The 19,785-nt window shown below is 40.1% G+C and overlaps 1 protein-coding gene across 3 annotated transcripts in view; it reads left to right on the top strand.

Moving 5' to 3' along the window:
* PLEKHA5 (pleckstrin homology domain containing A5) overlaps positions 1-5,690 on the top strand; it is a 171,618-nt gene extending 165,928 nt beyond the window's left edge. For all 3 annotated transcript variants that reach the window (XM_050913312.1, XM_050913319.1, XM_050913305.1), the window contains one exon: positions 2,791-5,690. In XM_050913312.1, coding sequence (XP_050769269.1) covers positions 2,791-2,809 — 19 coding nt within the window. In that variant the 3' untranslated portion in view covers positions 2,810-5,690. The remainder of the gene's footprint in view (positions 1-2,790) is intronic.
* Positions 5,691-19,785: the final 14,095 nt, after the last annotated feature.

The raw sequence follows: 19,785 nt of genomic DNA, 5'->3' as shown, positions 1-19,785 counted from the left end.
AATAGCCCTTTGAATTACATGAGAGACCTAAGCTGTTACAAAACAGATACCCAGTTAAGGTATGAGCGTCAGTGCTCAGGTGCAAATGAATCTTGATGCTTCAGTCGTGGTAATAGGCAACTAGAGCTAGATCTCCTAGTGATGCGTAGGAGGGAATGGTCTAATGGGCCAAAGAGTTTATGGCTTAAGACATAGATGACTGAGGCATGACAAACAGGAAGGGAAAAAATGAGGGTGGAAGAAATGTAACAATTACAAAACAATTTTTTTTTTCTTTCTATAAAGATAGCCCTACACAGCTTCTCTTCCCTTGTCATAGTAGGTGATTTCTTCTAGGAATCAAGTTAGAAAGCATGAGTTAGGCTAGATTTCCATGTTCCTACCCGTAGTGTTACCTACTTAATGAATGGAAATGGAAGTAAGCTTATTTGTTTATGCAAGTGTTTAAAGAAATTAATAGGATACCAATGTGAATGCTTCAGCACTTTACCAACATTTAAATCAATCCACATTTCTTTGTTGTCAGGAAGTACCTGTTTAAATAAGCTTTCTACTAAAAGAATGAGCTTTGTTTCAATGGTAATGTTAAATGCCATAGCTAATGTAACTTAAGAAAACTTTAAAATCAAGACCCTTTCAGTCATTTAGCATGAGGAGATCTGAAAATGCATTTTTTCATTTATTGTCCCAATCTCCCTTGCCAAGGTTTCATCTTAGCAAAATTAGACTTATTATTCATCACAGACACCTTTCTTGTATGAACTACGGGCAGGAAACTATTTATGTTCTTAAAAAAAAAAAAAAGGAACTTATTTTCATCTTTTTCTCCTTTTGAGAGAGTGGAAAATGCACTCTTCACATTCAGTACTGACACCTGTGTGCTGGCTTGCTCATGGATGTGGTCTGTCATGATTATATTTAGCTTGGCCTTTTGTACTTTTATTCAAAAGTTTTATTACAGAACTATTCAAAAAGATAAGTGGGACCATTCAGTTTTTCTGGAAATACTGATTTGTGTTAATGCTTTTCAGTTTCACTGTATAAATACACATGCATTTATCATGCAGCTTCTTTTTAAACAGGACAAACATTATCTCATCAACTCAGTTTCAGGTCAGTAGTGAAACTGAAACTGCACTGCTGCGTTCTGTCCGTAGCCACAGCATGCCTGTCTTCAAAGGGGAAGCAACCTATAACTTCACCAGAAATTTATTACCAATTGCATTAAGTTGCTTTCAGCTCTTGTCATCAGCTCCAATGATCAGATCAGCAAATTCATTTTTTTAAGGATTTATGCTAAATATGAGACAAGCAAAAGTGAAGTGCTCATATAGTGATCTGCTTTGTAACTTAATGCCCAAGCCTTGACATTCCACAGCATGGTACACCACGCTTATAGGTGATACTGTAGCTGTAACGTTTCTGTGTTAAGTCAATTCTGCAAATGGGCCTTAATCGCTTATGACAAAACGGTGCATCTGGGATGGCACTTGTAAAACTAATGCTCTGCTTACACATGCTTCACTATAACGAAGAAAGGATTCCAGGACGTAAAATACATCCATTTTGGCTGTTTAGTATTTGAATTGAGTTGGAAAAAGCATTCAACTATGTGCATATACCTTCCACGTTTCTTTGCTGCACTTGATGCCTCTGTTGATTGTTTCCTAGGAGCTCCAAAACAAATTCATGCCATGAGCAGGGCCTAGTATACGTAGGAGATGTATGAAGCATAGTCTGCTTGCCTGCAGTATTTACTGCCCCTTACCTTCTGGGGCTGCCGTTCCAGTATTCCAGTGCTTCGCGCTGTGCTGAAATATAGGTCTTTTAATGTGCAAGAACTCAGTGTCTCTCAGATGCAAGAAATCGTATGCGGCAGAGGGAACTTCAGAGCTGTGGGATCAGCCCTGTTCATATGCAACCAAATTTTTCAGGCAGCATCTGGAAAATGTATGGCAGATTTCAGAGAATAATGAGGTAATACCTATATTTGGCTTTTATGGTCAATTAGTAAGATGATACTCTTGGCACGATGCCAGGGGAATTTGGCATAGGAAATTGGTAGCATAGGATATTGTAGGACTACGGAAAAACCCATTAACACAAAGCTACTTCCTTTGTCATGGCTCTTGCTTTGCAGAGACAAGTCTGGATGTGTACCACTAACATTGTTACATTTGAAGCATTACATTTACACTGAGTAATGGAGGGATAATGACATTTTACACAGCACCTGGATCCAAAGCTCAGAAACATTTTTACTAACGAACTGTTAGAAGCTATTTATAGAAGTCCTTTCAGTAATTACCAAAATGCAGCAAGCTCTGGGTGGAGCACTTGAACTTCAGAACACCTTACACCTATGCTGCCATTACGGTGTAGCAACTGAATAATACCGCATGCCTCTTCAAACCGTGCCTGTCATTTGTAAGAGCAAGTAGGGTCTTTGCTATCATTATCGGTTTTATATGAAGAACATTTGGAGATGGCCATGTACAACAGGATAAAACTCTCAGAATAAACAGGCTTTCATACAAAGTTGTGTAAATTTGGAAAAAAAGCTTGCTTTTGCTTCTTGCTGTCAAAGTATCTTGACAGCAGTATTATTCTTCAGGAAAATTGATTTTGGAAACAACTGATTTCTAAAATACTTCATTATGTTCTACACCATTGATAACTACTGCGAGGATGAGGTCAGAAATTCCTTGCTGTGTTTAATCCCAGGAGTTGCTTTATACAATATTCTGTTGTTGCTAAAATAGAGTAACTTAATCTATGTCTGTCTTTCAGCACTAATGGCTTCTGTTGAAACAATTCATGCCTGAGATGTATGGACCTGACCTATGAAAAGAAGATATTGTACAGTATATTTTAAATCTATGAAATTCATAGTTCTGATGCTTTTGGCCACAGAGCATCATTTTATCACTTCCTGGAAAATGTTTATTCCAAGAGAGCTTTAAATGGCCCACATGTACACTCAACAACCTTCAGATTGTTCTCCTGATACCAGCTTGCTGCTATGATTTCTGTGCACATAAAATAAAGGCTCTTTTTAATGTGCAGCCTACAGTCAGAACTTTATTCTCCAGAATTTAACGTTCTTTTAATTATGGATCATATAAGTTTACTTTTTTGCTTCTTTTAGATGCATAAGTCGGTTAATTTTACATATCACCACTAAACCTTGTTTTACACTTCTTAAACATTACAATTTATTGTTTTAACATTTTATTTGTAAAATTTTTATATATATACATATAGATATATTTAAAATGTGCCATTTTTATTATTGCTTAGTAAAATATGTCCTGTTTCTGCTGTAATTATTTCTTGGTCAGGTTGCAATGTCAGCAGTTACTGCCACACTTCTGTCAACATATACATTAATGTTAGTGGTTACTTTTTCTGAAATAAAATGGAGTGTAGGTATTTTGAGGTACTGGGCTTTTCCTTTGTTGGGTTAGGGTGTGTACAGCAATAAGCAGGTTTTCAATCCAGTACTTAGTTTGTGTACAAATGTAATTATGTTCATTGTGTATATATTATACAATGAGCACATACGATGTAAGTATAAGAAGCCACTTATTATTGTTCAGATACGAATGTTCATATCCCATTTCTTTTATATCATATTAAATAAATGTTGATGTTCTTAAGGACTTGTATGGTTAGTATTTCTTCCAGCAAACAGATGTCACACTGTGTTCCACCTTTTGATGTGGGGAATGCAACAATTCTTATCTCATTGGCGACATCACCTGTCAACCAGAGTAGCAGTGACAGACTCTTAAGAGATTCCAGTCTTCCTCTACGGGAAAGAATAAGGCTGCAACACAGAACAAAAAGACAACCTGAGACTGAGATGCAAGAAATACAGGTTCAGCTCCTGACTCTCCCAGACTTGTATCGTGATGTTGGAATAATCACTTAGTCATTCTGTGCCTCCATTCCGGGCCTGTTTACTTGAGAGGTAACAGCCTGTCTTACTGGGGTGTGGTGAGTAGTAATTCAATACTTGCAAATGTTGAATGCCACGTTCAGTGGGGTTAAGGAGAGAAGTATGATGATTCCTTGAGGCTTTGACATCTGCAAAGCACCTTCCAGAAACTGAAAGAAAACCTGAAATCATTTGTCAAGTGTCATCATACTACAGATGTTACTTCACTTTTCCATCTCACACAGCTGTCTGAATTTGCCTGAGACAAAAGAGGTTTAGAAAAGAATGATGAAAAATGAAAAGATTTAAGGGAAAGCTTTTGAATCTAGGATGTAAAGCTAAGAAACCTTTTAAAGGTTCAGGCAACTGCTGTGTGCTGCAGTGCATGTGTATGCTATAAGTGGTAAGGCAAGTTTCATAAGACGACGACTGCCAGCTCCTGTTGTGCTTTTTTATCATACAAATCATACCCTGTTCAAGTTCATATTGCTGTACTAGAGACTGTATAATTCATTGTGCTTTTCCACTGAGGAGTACCTGAGATTGACACACAGTTTGAAATTAACTCTTTATCATTGCCCCCCTAAGTAGGAGTTTGTGTTCGTTGTACTCCTCTGGTACTCCCAGCTCTGCTGCTAGTTCTTCCTGGGGCTCTTTGCCACAAAGACACAGAGTACGCTGTCTGCCTACCTGTCGTTTTGCTGTTTTCTTTGAAAAGTGAAGAAATGGGAAGCGGAATTTAGCAGCGGAGCTTGGAGGGTCGTAGTGAAAAGAGATGGCTGAAGGAAAGAAGATGAATCATGATGGAGGCAGACAGCATCCAGCTGAAAGTTTGACCAAATAGCCTTTCTTCTTTTTTTGGAACAGTAGCCCCAAATTAGTGCATCCTTCCATCCAAAACACACAGCGAAGAAGAGGAATGTGATTTTTATTGCTCAACCAGCTGAGGTTTAAGTTCAGTGGCATCACTGGGAACACCTGGGGCAAAGCAAATAGGACACACCCTGTTCTCTCCCTAACCCTTCTAGAGAGAGCTGTTCAGCTGTCAAGCTTTGCAATCTCTTTCTGTCCTTGCTGCCAAGAAAAGAATTGCAACCAATAAAGGAAAGAATGACTAAGTGGTTTTTGGACATTTATAGATCTTGTCTGTGTTTAAAGCACTTGTCTAGTTTGGTATATCTGCGAAGTACGTGCAGTTTATACTGAAGCTGGGGGAGGGTGGGAGAATTAGCAAGTTTTTGCTGGTATAACTGTTGGCAAAGACAGCAAACGTAAATGATGCAGGAATGTAGTAATGCTCATAGACTGTAATTTCACTTCCTGTGGGCACTTGCAGCAAAGACTTGCAGTTTCATTGGGTGCTCTATTTTTTTGTGTCTTACGGAAAAAATGTATGGCTTTGTGTTATCACAGAGCATCTACTGTCTCTTACCTCATCAGAATAACTCATCCCAGTGATCATACTCCTGAGATATAGAAATATCAGAATACTGGTATTGGCAGCCTTCAAACATTTATTTTAAGTTTGTATCTAGGATATTTTTATATTTCTGACTGATTGCTTTATTGGCTATTGCACTGACACTTGTATATATGGAAAGTTCTTTTTTTTCAAAAGCAAGAGTCCTTAGGAATAATGCAACACATTCTCTACAGATGTTCATGCTTTTCAGAACCAATTACATCTATTTTTGTCTTTTGTTCACCATTTGCATTGTTCCAAGACTACTAGAGAATGTGATTCTTTTAAGTCCCTTAATAAAGTGACATTACTCAAAAAGTTATAGTTGGTGTCTTGGCAGTTTTTGTATGTCGTGGACTGGCTCAAAGAGAAAGACCTCACCAGGCAGTTGAAACCCAAACCTTGTTTATATTATTACTGGGGGGGGGGGGGGGGGAAGTAGTCTTCAGTTAATATTTCCTCATAAATGTATCTGTCATAAAATGAATGCAATAAGGGTCTATTTTCAGGAAATCAGAAAAATTTTAAACAGTTCATTTCTATCTAAATCACTTTAATTGGACAGTCTGGGAAAGAATTATTCCCCACCCTACTGCATCCACTAGATGTAGTAACCAGGAGTACATACATGAAAAATGTTAATGGATTACACTGTTAGTAATGGATTACACTGTTAGTAATGGATTACACTGGTGGCTTAAGTTATGCCCTGGTTGAGTAAAGCAGCAGAGTGGAAGATCTTTAATCAGTGGTGGTGCTGGATAACTCTTACCCCAAACTTTTCATTATATTATAACAATAAGGTGGTGGGTTTTTTTTCTTCTCTAATAAAACAAACCATAAATAGTACTTATTCAGATCTCAGAAGTGGATCACCATGTCTTTTCTGCACAATACTTTTTTGTCCCTGTGATCCTGGATTTTGCTATACTTATTTTCTTAAGTTATTCTAAAGTAGTTTAATCTTATTTCAGTTTGAATCCTCAGTTAAAATGTTATTTTCCATCCTTTGGAAAGTTGACGTTTAAATGGCCAATGAACAAATTGCCTATACCTGGCATTAATAATATATCTGAAACAATTTAACTTTTTTAAGGATGCACGTGAAGGTAACAAAGCAACATCTGGCCTTCATTTCTTCTAAAGAACATTATATATACTTGCTGTTATATCCTTGGAGCTGTTTAGCTTGTCCATATGGGAACACTGAAGAAGCTGCTACAAAATAAAAAGGAATATACTGGTGGCTGAAAGCAAACGTCTGGCCCAAAATGAAGGCTAAAAGCAGCTGCTTTCTGAACTTGACACACACAACTTGTTACCCAGCTGTTCCAGATGTGTCAGTATTCAAATGTTACTTGTGGAACGAAGTTTTTGGTATTTTTTTGTGATGTTTCTTCATTCGGTCGTATGCCAAAGAAAATGTTTTTAAGGTCTGTCTAAATATTATCTAGCTGCTGTTGTGAAACTGCAAGTGACTCTTTAATTGTAGCTGTGGGTAAGTAACAACACCACAGTGGTTGCTAATTGGCTTATGTGGCAGTCTTGATATAGATGTGTTTAAGAACACTTATTTAGGCTTCTAAATAAGTTAGAAGAACCTAACTAAGAAATAAGTTAGAACTTAACTGGGTTAGGCTCTGTTTGGAATAAAAGAAAAAGCTGTAAGCAAATGGTGCTGTTTCCAGTGGACTGCTGTAGAGTGTATCAGGACAAAAACAGATGTGATCTCATTAACTTCTTTATTGCTGAAACCAGACCTAAAATAAGGAATTAATTTTTTGTCAAATTCTATCCAGATCCCTGTTCTATGGAACAGGAATACTTCAAAGAATTGCAGACTAAAAATGGAAACACCCTCTTCCTCTTTTGAAGGTGAAATGAGTACTGTTAAAAAAAAAAACAAACCAAAAAAACCCAGCAGACCCTGCAGGTTTAACTTTATACGTAGAAGCAGCAAGATTTACTTATGGCCTAGAGATTTGGTCAATGAAAACTTTCAGAAAAATACCTGATCCTCATCTGTTATCATCTGGTGGTTTTCCTGAATCACAGTGAAGTGACTGGCACTGTCCAGGACACTCTTCTGCAACTTTAAATCCACTCCATCGCAATGTGTAAAATATTCTGCATTCCTTGTATGGAGAAAAAATGCCTTACCCATACAACAGCTGTCTGTCCCTACATAAGCAGCTGAATCCAGGCCACCAGTCTCTTGCTTGAAATCACTAAAAACTGCAGGTGCTTAGCATCTTGAATGATCAAGCTCAAAGCATACAATGTGAGGCACCCAACATTTCCAAGTAACTTGCATGTGAATCTCCCTTATTTTCAGCAATAGATGCTATTTAGAAGAAAAAAGATTTTTTTTTTCAAAGTACTGGTCACATTGCTAGAAATCAAGTAATTAGTAGGTACAAACAAATATATAAGAATTTGAGAAAATTGTCATTAATTAGGAGTACATTTCAAAGCGATTGGAAAAAAGCTGCAAAATTCAGCAACTCTAAACTCATAAAAATCACCGCTTCACGGTATGAATTTCTGCTGAGTCTTGACACTGATTACACATGTAGTCGACTGCTCTGTATTGTGCAACTTTGTTCTTGGCAAAATTCCAAGTCGGCAAGAACATGGAAGTTGTTTCAGATGTTTTAGCTTTAAAGATGAATTATTTTTATTTTTTCTGAATATTTTCATGTTCGTCCACCAGTCTTGGAAACAGCTGTTAGTGGCTATTGCATTTATTCTTTTTATACACTGAAATGGTCATATCTAGACAGAGAGAAAAAAGACAACTTTGATTAATGTTTTCTGATGTTTGTGACTGCTGCTATTTTGTGTTTGATTTCTGGCTGTCTGGAGACTGTCTCAGAGGTTACACACGCAAGGGCTGGTACTGCATGGAAGCCAACTTGTGTATGAGTGAGGACTAGCTGAAGGTGTCATTTCATCAGCTAGGAGATTGCCTGGAAACCTGGGATTGTTTGATCTAAGGCACCTTTGAATAACATTTCTGGCTGTTTTCTTAGCCTATGCCAACATACCTAGAATATCTTGTAACTCCTGTTTCTAGTATATTGTGCCTACAAATAATAAATATTTTTAATAAAGATAAAGTGCCTGGATAATGTTTGAGATCCTGATCGCTATTTACAAGGTAGCAGTTATTAATTAAAGAACCAGCCTCTCAACCACTTAGGAGATTGTGTTAGTGAAGAGGAATTGGTTAATACTCAAATGAATTGCAACATTGGGAAAACCATACTTGCTTATATAATCTGATTCTTTGGAATATGGGTGGGATAACTACTCTGAACTCATAGCTTTTTATTTTAAAACTTTTATTTCATGATCTTAAAGCTATTCCATTCTGTGTGATCAGCTAAATATAACCTAGCTAAGCTCCCCTTCATTTCCATTATCCAGAATTTAGGACAAGGAAAAACAGAGGTCATGACATTTTGATCATTTTTGCCTCATTAAAATCTTGTGGACCCCAAGGAGCACAGTTGGGTCATGTTTGTAAAAAGGTCTGAGCCATGCCTATTTCAGAGAAGTGCTCTGCACGAATTACCATACATCTTTCCCTGTCTGTCTGGTTCCAGGCTAGAGCACTTCAGTTATTTCACCTTTGAACAGAATCCCTAACTTTTACAACATTTTCAGGCAATTAATCATAGGCAGTCTGTGAAGTCTAAGATCTGTTTACAGCTGATGGCTCTAAACTATTAGGAGGGTGACCGTATACAGGAGTGAATCCCAGTTAAAGCCTAAGCACTCCAGACTTTCTAGGCAATTCCCAAATCCTCGGATGCTGTAACTGCATCTTTGTCTGAATGCAGCAAACTGGATTTCTGTTCAGTTGATCAGATGGCCTCCTCCAACAACTGTTGAGGAGCTGTTGATTTTAAGGATGCCCAGCAAGCTGGATTTGTGTTTTGAAAAGTGCTGTTAGTAATCAATATTACTGCAATAGAAGGCTTTCCCTCCCACAGCCCTCCTTTTTTCCTGCAGCTGTCAGTAGGCACAGACTCACTGGCTTGTGCTGTAAAAACAGTGTTATTACCTGTTGGCCTTGATGCAAAAGCAGCCAATCTAAGCTCCCCTCCAGTATCTGCACTGGGAAGATAAGTTGTGTTAACAGGGGAAGCAGAAGATGAAGGGCACCTACATTATCAGTCCAAGTTCAAGTACTCACCCGGAAGGACCCCGAAAGAACAAAGTTAGCCTCGCTGCAGCTGCTGCCACTTTCCCACTTTAGCTTTCCTCCTTTTTCCTCTCTGCCTGTGCTTTTGTCCTCATGGCGTGGTTGCCATTGTATAGTAGTTTTAAGGGATGAAAGCAAATGATTGCTGATGGGTGACATGATAGTGCTTTAAATGGGAATGCAGATTGGTTCCAATACCAAGCAATATAGTAACGTGGACAAAGCAAGTGGCGGCAGCACAATAGGCTTAGAATGATCGCCATAACCATAAGAGACTGACAAAAGAAACTGTGATATACAAATACCAATATGTGTTTAAAAAAAACCCTGATGTTAAAATGTCCAGAACTGTCAAAGATCCTGTGGTCGGGGAAACTGTGTAACTTGCAAGCTGTCCAGATGCGGCACAGACTGCAGCTGACCTGTCATCTTAGTGATATTTAGTATCCCATTCTCTTCTGACTTTCTGGGAATCTGGGTGCTGAGCACGCGCAGGAAATCAGGGATTACAAACTTGTCTGAACTTTTCACTGCCAGACATTAATATGCGGATGCAGCAGCCTGTATGTAAATGATGTTATCTGAGCTGTTTTATGCATGTGTTTCCAGGATAAGAAAGGAGATTATTTCATTGTGTGAACTAATTACCTGTGAAGAAAAAATTAGAGCCTTTTTAATGTTAATGCCAGGCTGTATTTTTATTAACCTTCATAGTCAATGATCCAGTGTTGCATGTTTATTGTGTATTTTCAAATATTAAGGACTTGATCCTTTAACCTAAATGAAAGAAGTTCTTGATGTGACTTTGCATAAAGAGGTTTCTTTGCAAGGTTGTAGCCACATCTCAGAGCCTTGCTTTGCCCATAAAATGGGGTTGCTTCACCAGCCATAAAGTCAAAGTGACTTTTAAGTGTCATGGTATTGCTACTTAATCATGCACAGTAACAATTAAAGATAAAATGTGGACAATCATATTAAACTGGAACTACAGGATGAATTACTGCAAAACAGAGAAAATACGTTCTTGGCCTAATCTGGAGTTGCATACAACCAGGGCACCAGAGTTCATGTTCACATAGCAGACCTGAGCCCAGATGGGAACAGCCCTTTTGGTTTCAGGTGGACTGCTTGTATGATTGAAAGTTAAACACGCTCATACTGCAAAGATTATGATACGAGAGAGAATTTGTGCAAGAGTCTGATCTCTTGTGGTTACAATATCTCAGCTGAAATTCAGCATGTTGCTTATTAATACTATAATTAGATAAGGGAGGAGGGGAGTAACTCTCAAATATTTCATGTTTTAATATTTGTATAGCTTTTAAACCAGTATTTATTTTGTCATACTTCGTTAAGCATGATATAAATGGGGTTGTTGAGGCTTGCATATATATTTTACTATAGAGCATAAGCTGATGACAATATGTTGCATGTAATGGAAATGAAGATACATGCAATATGCCAAAGGAAGTTACCACAGTACAGTGCAGGTAGTGAACTGAGATCACCTAGTGCAATAAAAGAAAGTCCCAAAATCTGACTGTATTTGTATGAAAAATACCTCCAAAAGGCGTGCTAGTGTAACGAAACTGAAAGACAAGTGGTTCACGGCCATTGGTCCAGCACTTAATTTATGTGAAAATAATCAAGGGTGGTGGGGGGTATGGTTTTTTTCTGTAAAGTCCCATTTTAAACTGGCTGCTTTGCTACCTCTTTACATGGAACTTGTGGTTGTGAAACTGGGAAGTGAACATGGCTGAGGAACATTTGTGTAAGATCAGGTCCTCAAGGTAGCAGGGAGCACAGAAACCATGGCCTGAAGTGGTGCCAAAGGACTTTCCTTGGAAGAAACAAGGCAGAAGTAGGTCATCACTCTGTAGAGAGCTGATACCTTAACACTTTTCAGTGCCTGAGTTACACTTCTATAATACATGCCTCTTTGTTCTACCTCTCATGCACTAGCACAACCCAAATCAAATGGTTTTCTCAACTTAGAGTCCCTAGTTTTATGTGACGACATGTAGGCATGAATTGTTGTAAGATGCACCACATTTAAAATTAGATCTTTTTCACCTTGCTCTAAAGAATTATAATAAAAATGTTTCCAATATTTTCCAGGCTTTAAATAGCTGAATCCACTTTTCACCAAGATGAAACAAATACTTAGCATTGCCAAACCTAGCTAGAAATTCAACTGTAAAGATGTTGGTTCTGATAAATTATCTAGTTAAATGTAATATAAAGCCAAACTGCTGCCATTTGTCCTGACAGTAGGCCTCTATAGCAACAGCTTGCTAAGACTTCATAGTGCCACATTTCCCTACCATATTTTAAGTAGTATAGTAGGTTGTTTTGGGGCACTGAACTGCCTAGGAAAAGTACTGGACAGTATTTGTTTCCTGAATACAGTTTAAATGTGTCACTAGGCAAAAATCATTAAGCACATAATAAATGTTCATCTTCACTGAAAAAAAGTTTTAAAAGACTGAATAGAATCAGAAGTGTTATGTGATTAAAAACTAGGCCAATCTCTGTTGAGAACACTCCATGTGTATGTATAAAGACAGACAACCATACCTCAGAGCAATCCAGGGAAAGAGACTCTATTATGCACATCCTAACCATGGTTAAATTGCTGCATAACAAAATGATAAAATGGTTTGCCCACTCCTATACAGTCAGTGGCTTTGGAGAGTTTGTGAGCAACTGAGCTGGGAATAGACTTCAGGAGAGGGGAATCGCTGCTTTGCCTATTAGAAGACCTGCAGTGCAGCTGTAGGGCACCTCATTGGGGCATTGAGCTAATTTAGGATTTAGGTCTTCCAATTCTGCAATGTATTCCAGGCTTCCTGAGAGAGGGACCCTCTGAACTATTTAAATTCTGAATTATGGAAGGGTCACGGTGCAACTTAGACTCTCCTGTGTGATACGTGCTGAGTCCCCACGTCCTAGCAGCCATCCTCGGTAGGCCAACAATACCAGGATTTGCTATGAGTTCCTCAAAACTCCCTAGTTCCCCAGCTCTCGGGTGGAGTTTGACATTCTGGCCCCACTGAGGTCAATGGGAATTTTGTAATCAATACCAGAGAGGCCAAAGTTTCAGACAAGGCTTGTAGAGTTCATCTGAGAGCACACATCTCTGACCGTTTAATTTGCAATAAAGATGGCTGTTGCAAGACTGGGTGTAAAGTGCTCACTCTCCATTTCCGTCCCATTAGTGATAATCAGCAGGAGCATAATGCAAGTTTCCAAACGTTCATGTTTGTATTTCCCAGTGCTTCAAATAAACAGTATTGGAACTCGATCAACATGTGCATAGTCAAAAAGACCTTACTTTCTCCTTCCTTGTTTACATTATGAGGATCTCAGCCACACAGCAACCATTTTCAGTCATTTTGGTAAAATAAAAGCTTCACTGTGAATGGAAGAGCCTCACAGGTCCCCCAAAACTGGTGCTTGTGGTGACTACAGTGGGGCAGTTGGCATGGACGGCAGGTTGCCTAACTGCAGCGTGAAAGACAATGCATTTACTTGGAATGGAATGGCCAGAGTTGACCAGGTGAGATCCCACCGTTGGCAACAGTATGACCCCAAGCAGCTGACACTGCCACAGAAATCCTCTCAGCCTCTTACCTCAAAGCTGCCATGCAAACATCACAGCATACAGACATGCTGGCTCATAACATCGAGGTAACAGGAGTGGCAGTTGTCACGTCGATGGAGTTGGATTGCAGAACGTGCTGGTACTTGTATAGGTTTTCTACAGATTACTGCTGCCTTCCGCATGGCATTTCTGTTGCCAGGGAGGGCCCTGCAAAAGGGAGTACAGGAAGGCTAGGGTGCTGCTCCTGTTAAACCAGATAGATGAACAGAAGGTGCGTGGGGTATTGAAGGGGGAGGAGGGGGGCAGGAGAGTTCCATTTTTGCCAGATTGCAACTGCATTCCAGCTTCAGAGGGCAAGAGTGGGGAAGTTTGCAGAGTAAAACCAGGGAGATTTGACAAGCAGGCATTCCCCTGGCTCTGTTGTCAGTATGCAGACAGGCAGCGCAGTTCCTTTGGCACAGAATTGCTGCAGGGAGCTGATGAAGATCTTTTCAGTCCCTGGGCTTCCCAGTGCTGTCATGACAACAGCTACTTTCTCGGTCCTGCTGAAACCCCTTTTCACATTCAGTGAATGCCATGCACAGAAAAGTAGGTTGTTCTCATCAATCCCCCTCTCTCTCTCAGATCTGATTGATCGAGAATAGGGAGGGACGCCGTACTTCTATGGACTTGGCTTGTTTTCCATGAACATGACAGATCCTTGATCTCATAGGAAAGGTTTGAAGAGTCATGAATTGGAGACATCTTTTTAATAGCTCAGAAGACAAATACACTACCTGTAATAAATATTTGTCGTTAGTGGTAAATGACAATAAAGTCATCCTGCTGGTTTTGTAACTGTTAAATTAGTTTCAGTTACTTTGAGTATGACTTCTGCTGTTCAGTGAATACCATAATAACGGAAAGGCTAGTTTTTGGATGCAAATCTGAACTTTTCTGAAATTCAGGTGTTTGCCTGTGCTCAAGCCTACCAAATAATTTCTATTTAAATACACTAGTCCTGTATATCTCTAGCCATTTGATAAACATTCCATGACCTGAATTTTTCTTGTAACATAAGCAGAGCAGTGGGGAGAGAGAGGAATCATCCAGCTGTTAAGGCTTTGGGAAATCTGGACTTTGACACCTTCTCCATGACAGTATCTTGCCCAAGGCTGACCAGACTGTGTGATAAATGTTTCTCTTAAGGATAACCTCTCTCCCTTAACTCTCTAGCATGCCAAGATCTGGCCAACGTGGAAAATATGTAATCTTAATTGCTCATCACTTTTAATCTCACAGGATTTAGCAGGACCCTAAAGTTGTCATACACGCTATCATGGGAATTCTGAACGCAGTCATTAGTCTTTCAGGCTGCATCTAAACCTGCCTGCAGGGACTCGCTGCTTGGTCCCAGTCATGCAGCTCAGCTCAGCTCCTGTGGCTCCTGACTAGGCCTCCCTTCCCATCTTTAGAAATCATGGTGCAAGGCATGACCGGTGTGAACATGGTTTTCATCCCCATGTGAAGCTGGGGCAAAGCCAGGCTATATGGTTATATCTGGGAACTTAGAAAAATATTTACTGTTTTTGCAGATTTGACAATGCCTGTGTCTCTCTGTCACGTGGGAATAATATCTCAACTTTACAGAATCACAGAATAGTTGAGGTTGGAAGGCACCTCTGGAGATCATCGAGTCCAACCCCCGTGCTCAAAGCGGCGTCAGCTAGAATGGGCTGCTCAGGGCCATGTCCAGGTGTGGTCTTGAGTATCTTCAGGAATGGCGACGCCACAACCTCTCTGGCCAACCTCTTCCACTGCCTGACAGCCCTCAGTGTGAAAAAGTTTTTTCTTATGTTTAAATGGCATTTTCTGTATTTCAGTTTGTGGCCATTGCCTCTTGCCCTTCACCAGATACCACTGAGAAGAATCTGGCTCCATCTGCTTTACTTCCCCCCCTCAGATATTTATACACCTTGATAAGATCCCCCCGAGCCTTCACTTCTCCGGGCTGAACAGTCCCAGGTCTCTCAGCCTCTCCTCATCTGACATGCTCCACCCCTGAACTATTTTCAGAGCCCCTTGCTGGGCCCACCACAGCATGTTCTGGGAAGCTGAGAACCGTGGCTGGAAGGACACGTGTTCCCAAGAGCTTGATCTTGGAAAGACAAGAAATCCTTTCAAGAAAAAAAAGAAGGGGGGGGGGGGGGGGAGGGGGGGGGAAGGCACAAACATTATAACTAGATTTCTGCAAGGGAATTTTCAGTTACATTTTATGAAATATTCATTCAAAAAAAATTTAAGACTGTTCTATGGAAAACCCATATTCTAGTTATGACCACAAATGGAAGGAGAGTTTTAAAGTAATCCTAGAAGAACGTGGAAAAGCTGCTGTAAACTTGTACTCCTTCCAAGCTGTGATTTGTATTTAATTAGCATTCAATTCATTATGCATTTCTGTTTGGTCGTAATGGTTACACACCGGTTTTGCAACATGCAAGATCTTGATTACTTTTATGGTTTTGAAAAGAATCTCCATGTGTGCAAAGAAAGACTCTGCTCTTGACTTCACATCTACATTTTTAGAAAAAAACTGCTGGGATTTACTGCCAGGTGTGCTTGTGCGGAACTGCCCCCTCCGTTGGGGTGACCTCCCCCTGGTTTTATTGTAACGCTCTGTGGTAACTGACCTGCAGAAAATAAATGGACATCCTGGTGGCAACCCTGTGTTTGTGGTCAGGCGCACACCTTCATTTAAAGCTGGAATCCAGCTCTGTTTTGCATAAGAATGTAGAAAACACACATTCCCCAAATTAACAGCATGTAAAGACTCTTTAATCTGGAAGCAAATATGTTAATTATCTCTGGTTAAAACTAATCTAAATCACACCCTTTAAGAATGTTGATTCTTCTGAGACTTAAGAATTTTGGCTGCCTTTTATTGAAAAAGAGTAAACTGTGCCAAGTAAAAAATGTACACAAGGAGGTATAGGATATTTTGGGAGGAAAAGAAAATGTCTCTGATAATTTATTTATTTTTTGAATCATAATATAAAAATATTGACGATATGCATGACAGAGAAAAGATGCTCTATTTGCTTCTACAGTACTGCATATATTATTGTTTTACCTGTTCATATGATGTATTGCATCAGCTATTTAAATTTGCCAATATGGCATTTGGAAAACTTTCTGAACAGTTTCAAAGAAAAGCACAACACATTTTTAGCATATACTTAGGCAAGTCCCTGGAACTCACAGAAATTTAGAGACATGGGGTGACAGGATTAATATTCAGATAGATATACCAGTGCAGAAGTATTGCAAGTAGCTTTTGCTTTTGAAGCAAATTCTGAGTTTGCTCTCAGTGGTATCTATAATAACTAATAGCTTATCAGAGCTAAATAGTATCTATTTGAAATTCTGTGCTTATGTTTCAGTTTTTGCAACCAGCTGCAAAGCACATAAATGAACCATATTATGAGGCCTTCTAATACCTTGAACTCAAAGCTTTATATCTTTCACTTACAAGAAATCTTCATGCTTTCTTGTTTTGCTTTTTGTGTTTTCCTTCAATATCATTTGACAGCAAATTTAACATCAATTAGCACGCATTTTAGAGATGAGGTTTTATGCACTTATAAAATACCTGATTCCTTTCAATTATATCAGAGCATCTATGGAACGTGGGCTTCCTCTTACTGTTTGTGTATATAGATGGCTTAACGCAAAGACGCCCTCATCTCCACTGTGCTTGCAAGTTGTTACGATAATACAAATGCAAATATAATGAATGTTAGGATGTGCTTTTGGATGAGCTCCAGAATGATAGAATGGGATTTTCCATTCCTGAACTATTCCTGGTCCTTTGTGTCACCTTAGTAATTTCTTCATTTTTCTGTTCCTTTTTTTCCCATCCCCAGACTGGGCACAGTTACATTTAACCGAGCTGTCTGGAGTTTTCTGAAGTTTCATGACCTAACAGCAACAGAATGCCTTTTTTTTTTTTTCCCCTCCTCCTAGTTACCACTAAAAGCAGTTCCTTGGTCTAGCTCATGGCATGAATTTCAGAGACAGCTGTGCTGGCACAACAGAAGAGGCAGTGTGTCACCGTGAGAGCTGTAACAAAGCATGGGCAGGGAAGAGGGGGAAGAAGGACCCGAGCAGTATCTAGAATTCACATTGCTGCAAAGTGTTTTGCAAAGCCAGTGTACAGCCCCAGCGAGGGCTCACCGCCCAACGGGGAGAGAAGAGGGACCCCAGCCCAACGTGCGTTCCCAGCAGCCTTCCTTTGGTTGACCCAACCTAAGCAAGGCTTGAAGTTTCCCATAGTCATGGTTTCTAAGCAAACAGTATGGGGAAAGATTAAAGGCAGCTTTAAAAAGAAAACAGCATAGAAGCCGAGTTTAAAGGGAGAATTAACTGGCTGCTGCAGGAGAGGGTGGGGTCAGAACTGCAGAATGAGGCAGTTTCAGTCCGGTCGGAAGGGAAGGGTGAGAACCGAGTGCTGGATGCTTACTTGAAGCAATGGGAGATTGCAGCCTCTTCGTCCAGACCTTGAATTTGGATGGGGAAGGGTGGGGCAGAAAGAAGGGAAGGGTGCAGTTTCCAGAGGCTGCTGAGCAGGCAGAATATTTGTGAGCAAGGTGAGTCATGAGGTTCAAGCAGCAGGAATTTCCTGCAGTGCTTAAGACGTGCATGCGGAGGCAGGGGCAGGAGAAGGGAGTTCAGTGACCAAATGTTTTGTTTTACAGAATTTCCCCTGGTAGCCTAACAAGTGCAAGACAGGATGTCACTTTTCCTGTATCTTAGGCCTATGGCATTTTTTTCCTCTCTTTATAGGCCTTTCTTACTGTTTTGAAGTGTTTTGCTTGCATAGGAGCCATCATAGTATTATGATGCTGATCAACATAAAGGAAAAAACCTCAAAAAACCTGCCTTACATGTACATAATCTTCTGATGATCTCACCTAACTGCCCGTCAAAAAAACCCCACAAAACAGCAAAATTTTTGTGACTCAAGAAAAGAAGAAACTGCTTCTTTGGAGCGTGCTCATTATTGATTCTGCTGTCAGTGTGAATGCCCTGCACCCTGGTGTTCCTGAGGTAAGAGAATAAAATCTTAATTTCTTCTCCCTGCTCTGCTGTGTCTGCAACGTTGTTTGTTCTTGCACTAGCGGAGAATGGTTCTGCTTGGAGTCTTTGCCCATGAACAAGCTTCTCCTACTTTATCTACTGACTTTTTTTTTTTATTTCATACTTTGTTGAGAATGTCTTCCAAGTACCACAGATTAGTATGCCTCAACATAAATACCTCAGCTTTAAAGCATCGTCCCTGTTGTAACATGATCATACCAAGCTAGACTGAGCATACCAGAAGCCCTTCGTGTGAACGACAGAGTAACATCCACCCTCAAAGCCTACGTGGATGTGTGAGTTATTTTTTCCAAAGGATTTCCTAACAGCGTGTCTCCTGCTTTGAGCTGTTATCAGACCATTCAAATGCAAGCGATTTAGATGCCTTTGCGAGTTCTAGACTCACCTGTTCTCTGACAGATCTCCTCTTTCAAGAGGTTTGACAAGTCAAAAACCTTGGAGAAAAAGGAGATTTACCCTTGGCAAGCTGGGTATTTTTGTACAGAGAAAGCTCAGCAACAAGAGACTCAAGTAATCGTTGCTGCTTGCACTTGATGAGGACTATTACAGCGCTCAAGGACCAAGCCTGGATGCAGAATTTTGTGGTTTTGAAAAACTGAGCGCAGGACACCAAGAGATTATCACAGAGTATTTCTTTGATGATTTCCTGCTGCAGTGGTGACCCCTTTGGTACTGATCTCTTGCTGAAATGCTAAGGGATTTCCATTAGGCAGGTTCACACCGTCCTTCCTATTCATTTGTGTCCTGAGGTTTCCTTCCCTGACCCTCTCTGAATACACAAATTACCTAATGAGCTGGCGTCTCTACCGCTTTACTTAGGAAAGTGGGAGGTCTGAATCACCCTGCTTGCTTTCGGTACACAAACACAAGGAGCCAGCCTTGCGTGCACACACGACCTCAAGAAACCCAGAGAGACCTGGAAAAAAGTACATTGATGGGCTTGTGAACACACAGTGGCGTGGATTTGGAAAATTTACATTAGGGTACACGGAGTTCCTCGAGATAACTTTTCCCCCTTTTTTCTCATATTCTTGGGTTGTGAAAGGTGTCTTTTACCTAAGTCCTTTATATATTTTTTGTTTCTCGTGACTTGATACCTCTCTGATTTTGTCCCTCGCTACAGCAGAGAACTCCAGAAGGGAATCACTGGGTAGAAGAGACGTAGGAATTACTTCAGCTGCTGCCGTCTTCTGACTGAATCAAAGGGTGTTTGTTTTTGAAACCTCACTCTTTGTGTTTGATAAGACTAGTGACAGCAACACCCACCCGGGAGTGCCACACCTTCCTAAGTGAAGAGTGAAGCACAGAGCACGTTGTTCCCGGGAGGGAGGAGGAAAGGCAGAAGAGGATGTAGAAGCTCAGGGTTTGGGGACTATTTTGGTGGAGTTAGTAGACCAGCGATACATATATTACACAGGTGAAACAGCATTACA

This window comes from Gymnogyps californianus, chromosome 1 (assembly GCF_018139145.2).
Source record: "Gymnogyps californianus isolate 813 chromosome 1, ASM1813914v2, whole genome shotgun sequence".
Lineage (NCBI taxonomy): Eukaryota > Metazoa > Chordata > Aves > Accipitriformes > Cathartidae > Gymnogyps > Gymnogyps californianus.
The sequence above is the reverse complement of the archived record's forward strand: the minus strand, read 5'-3'. Positions and strand labels throughout refer to the sequence as shown.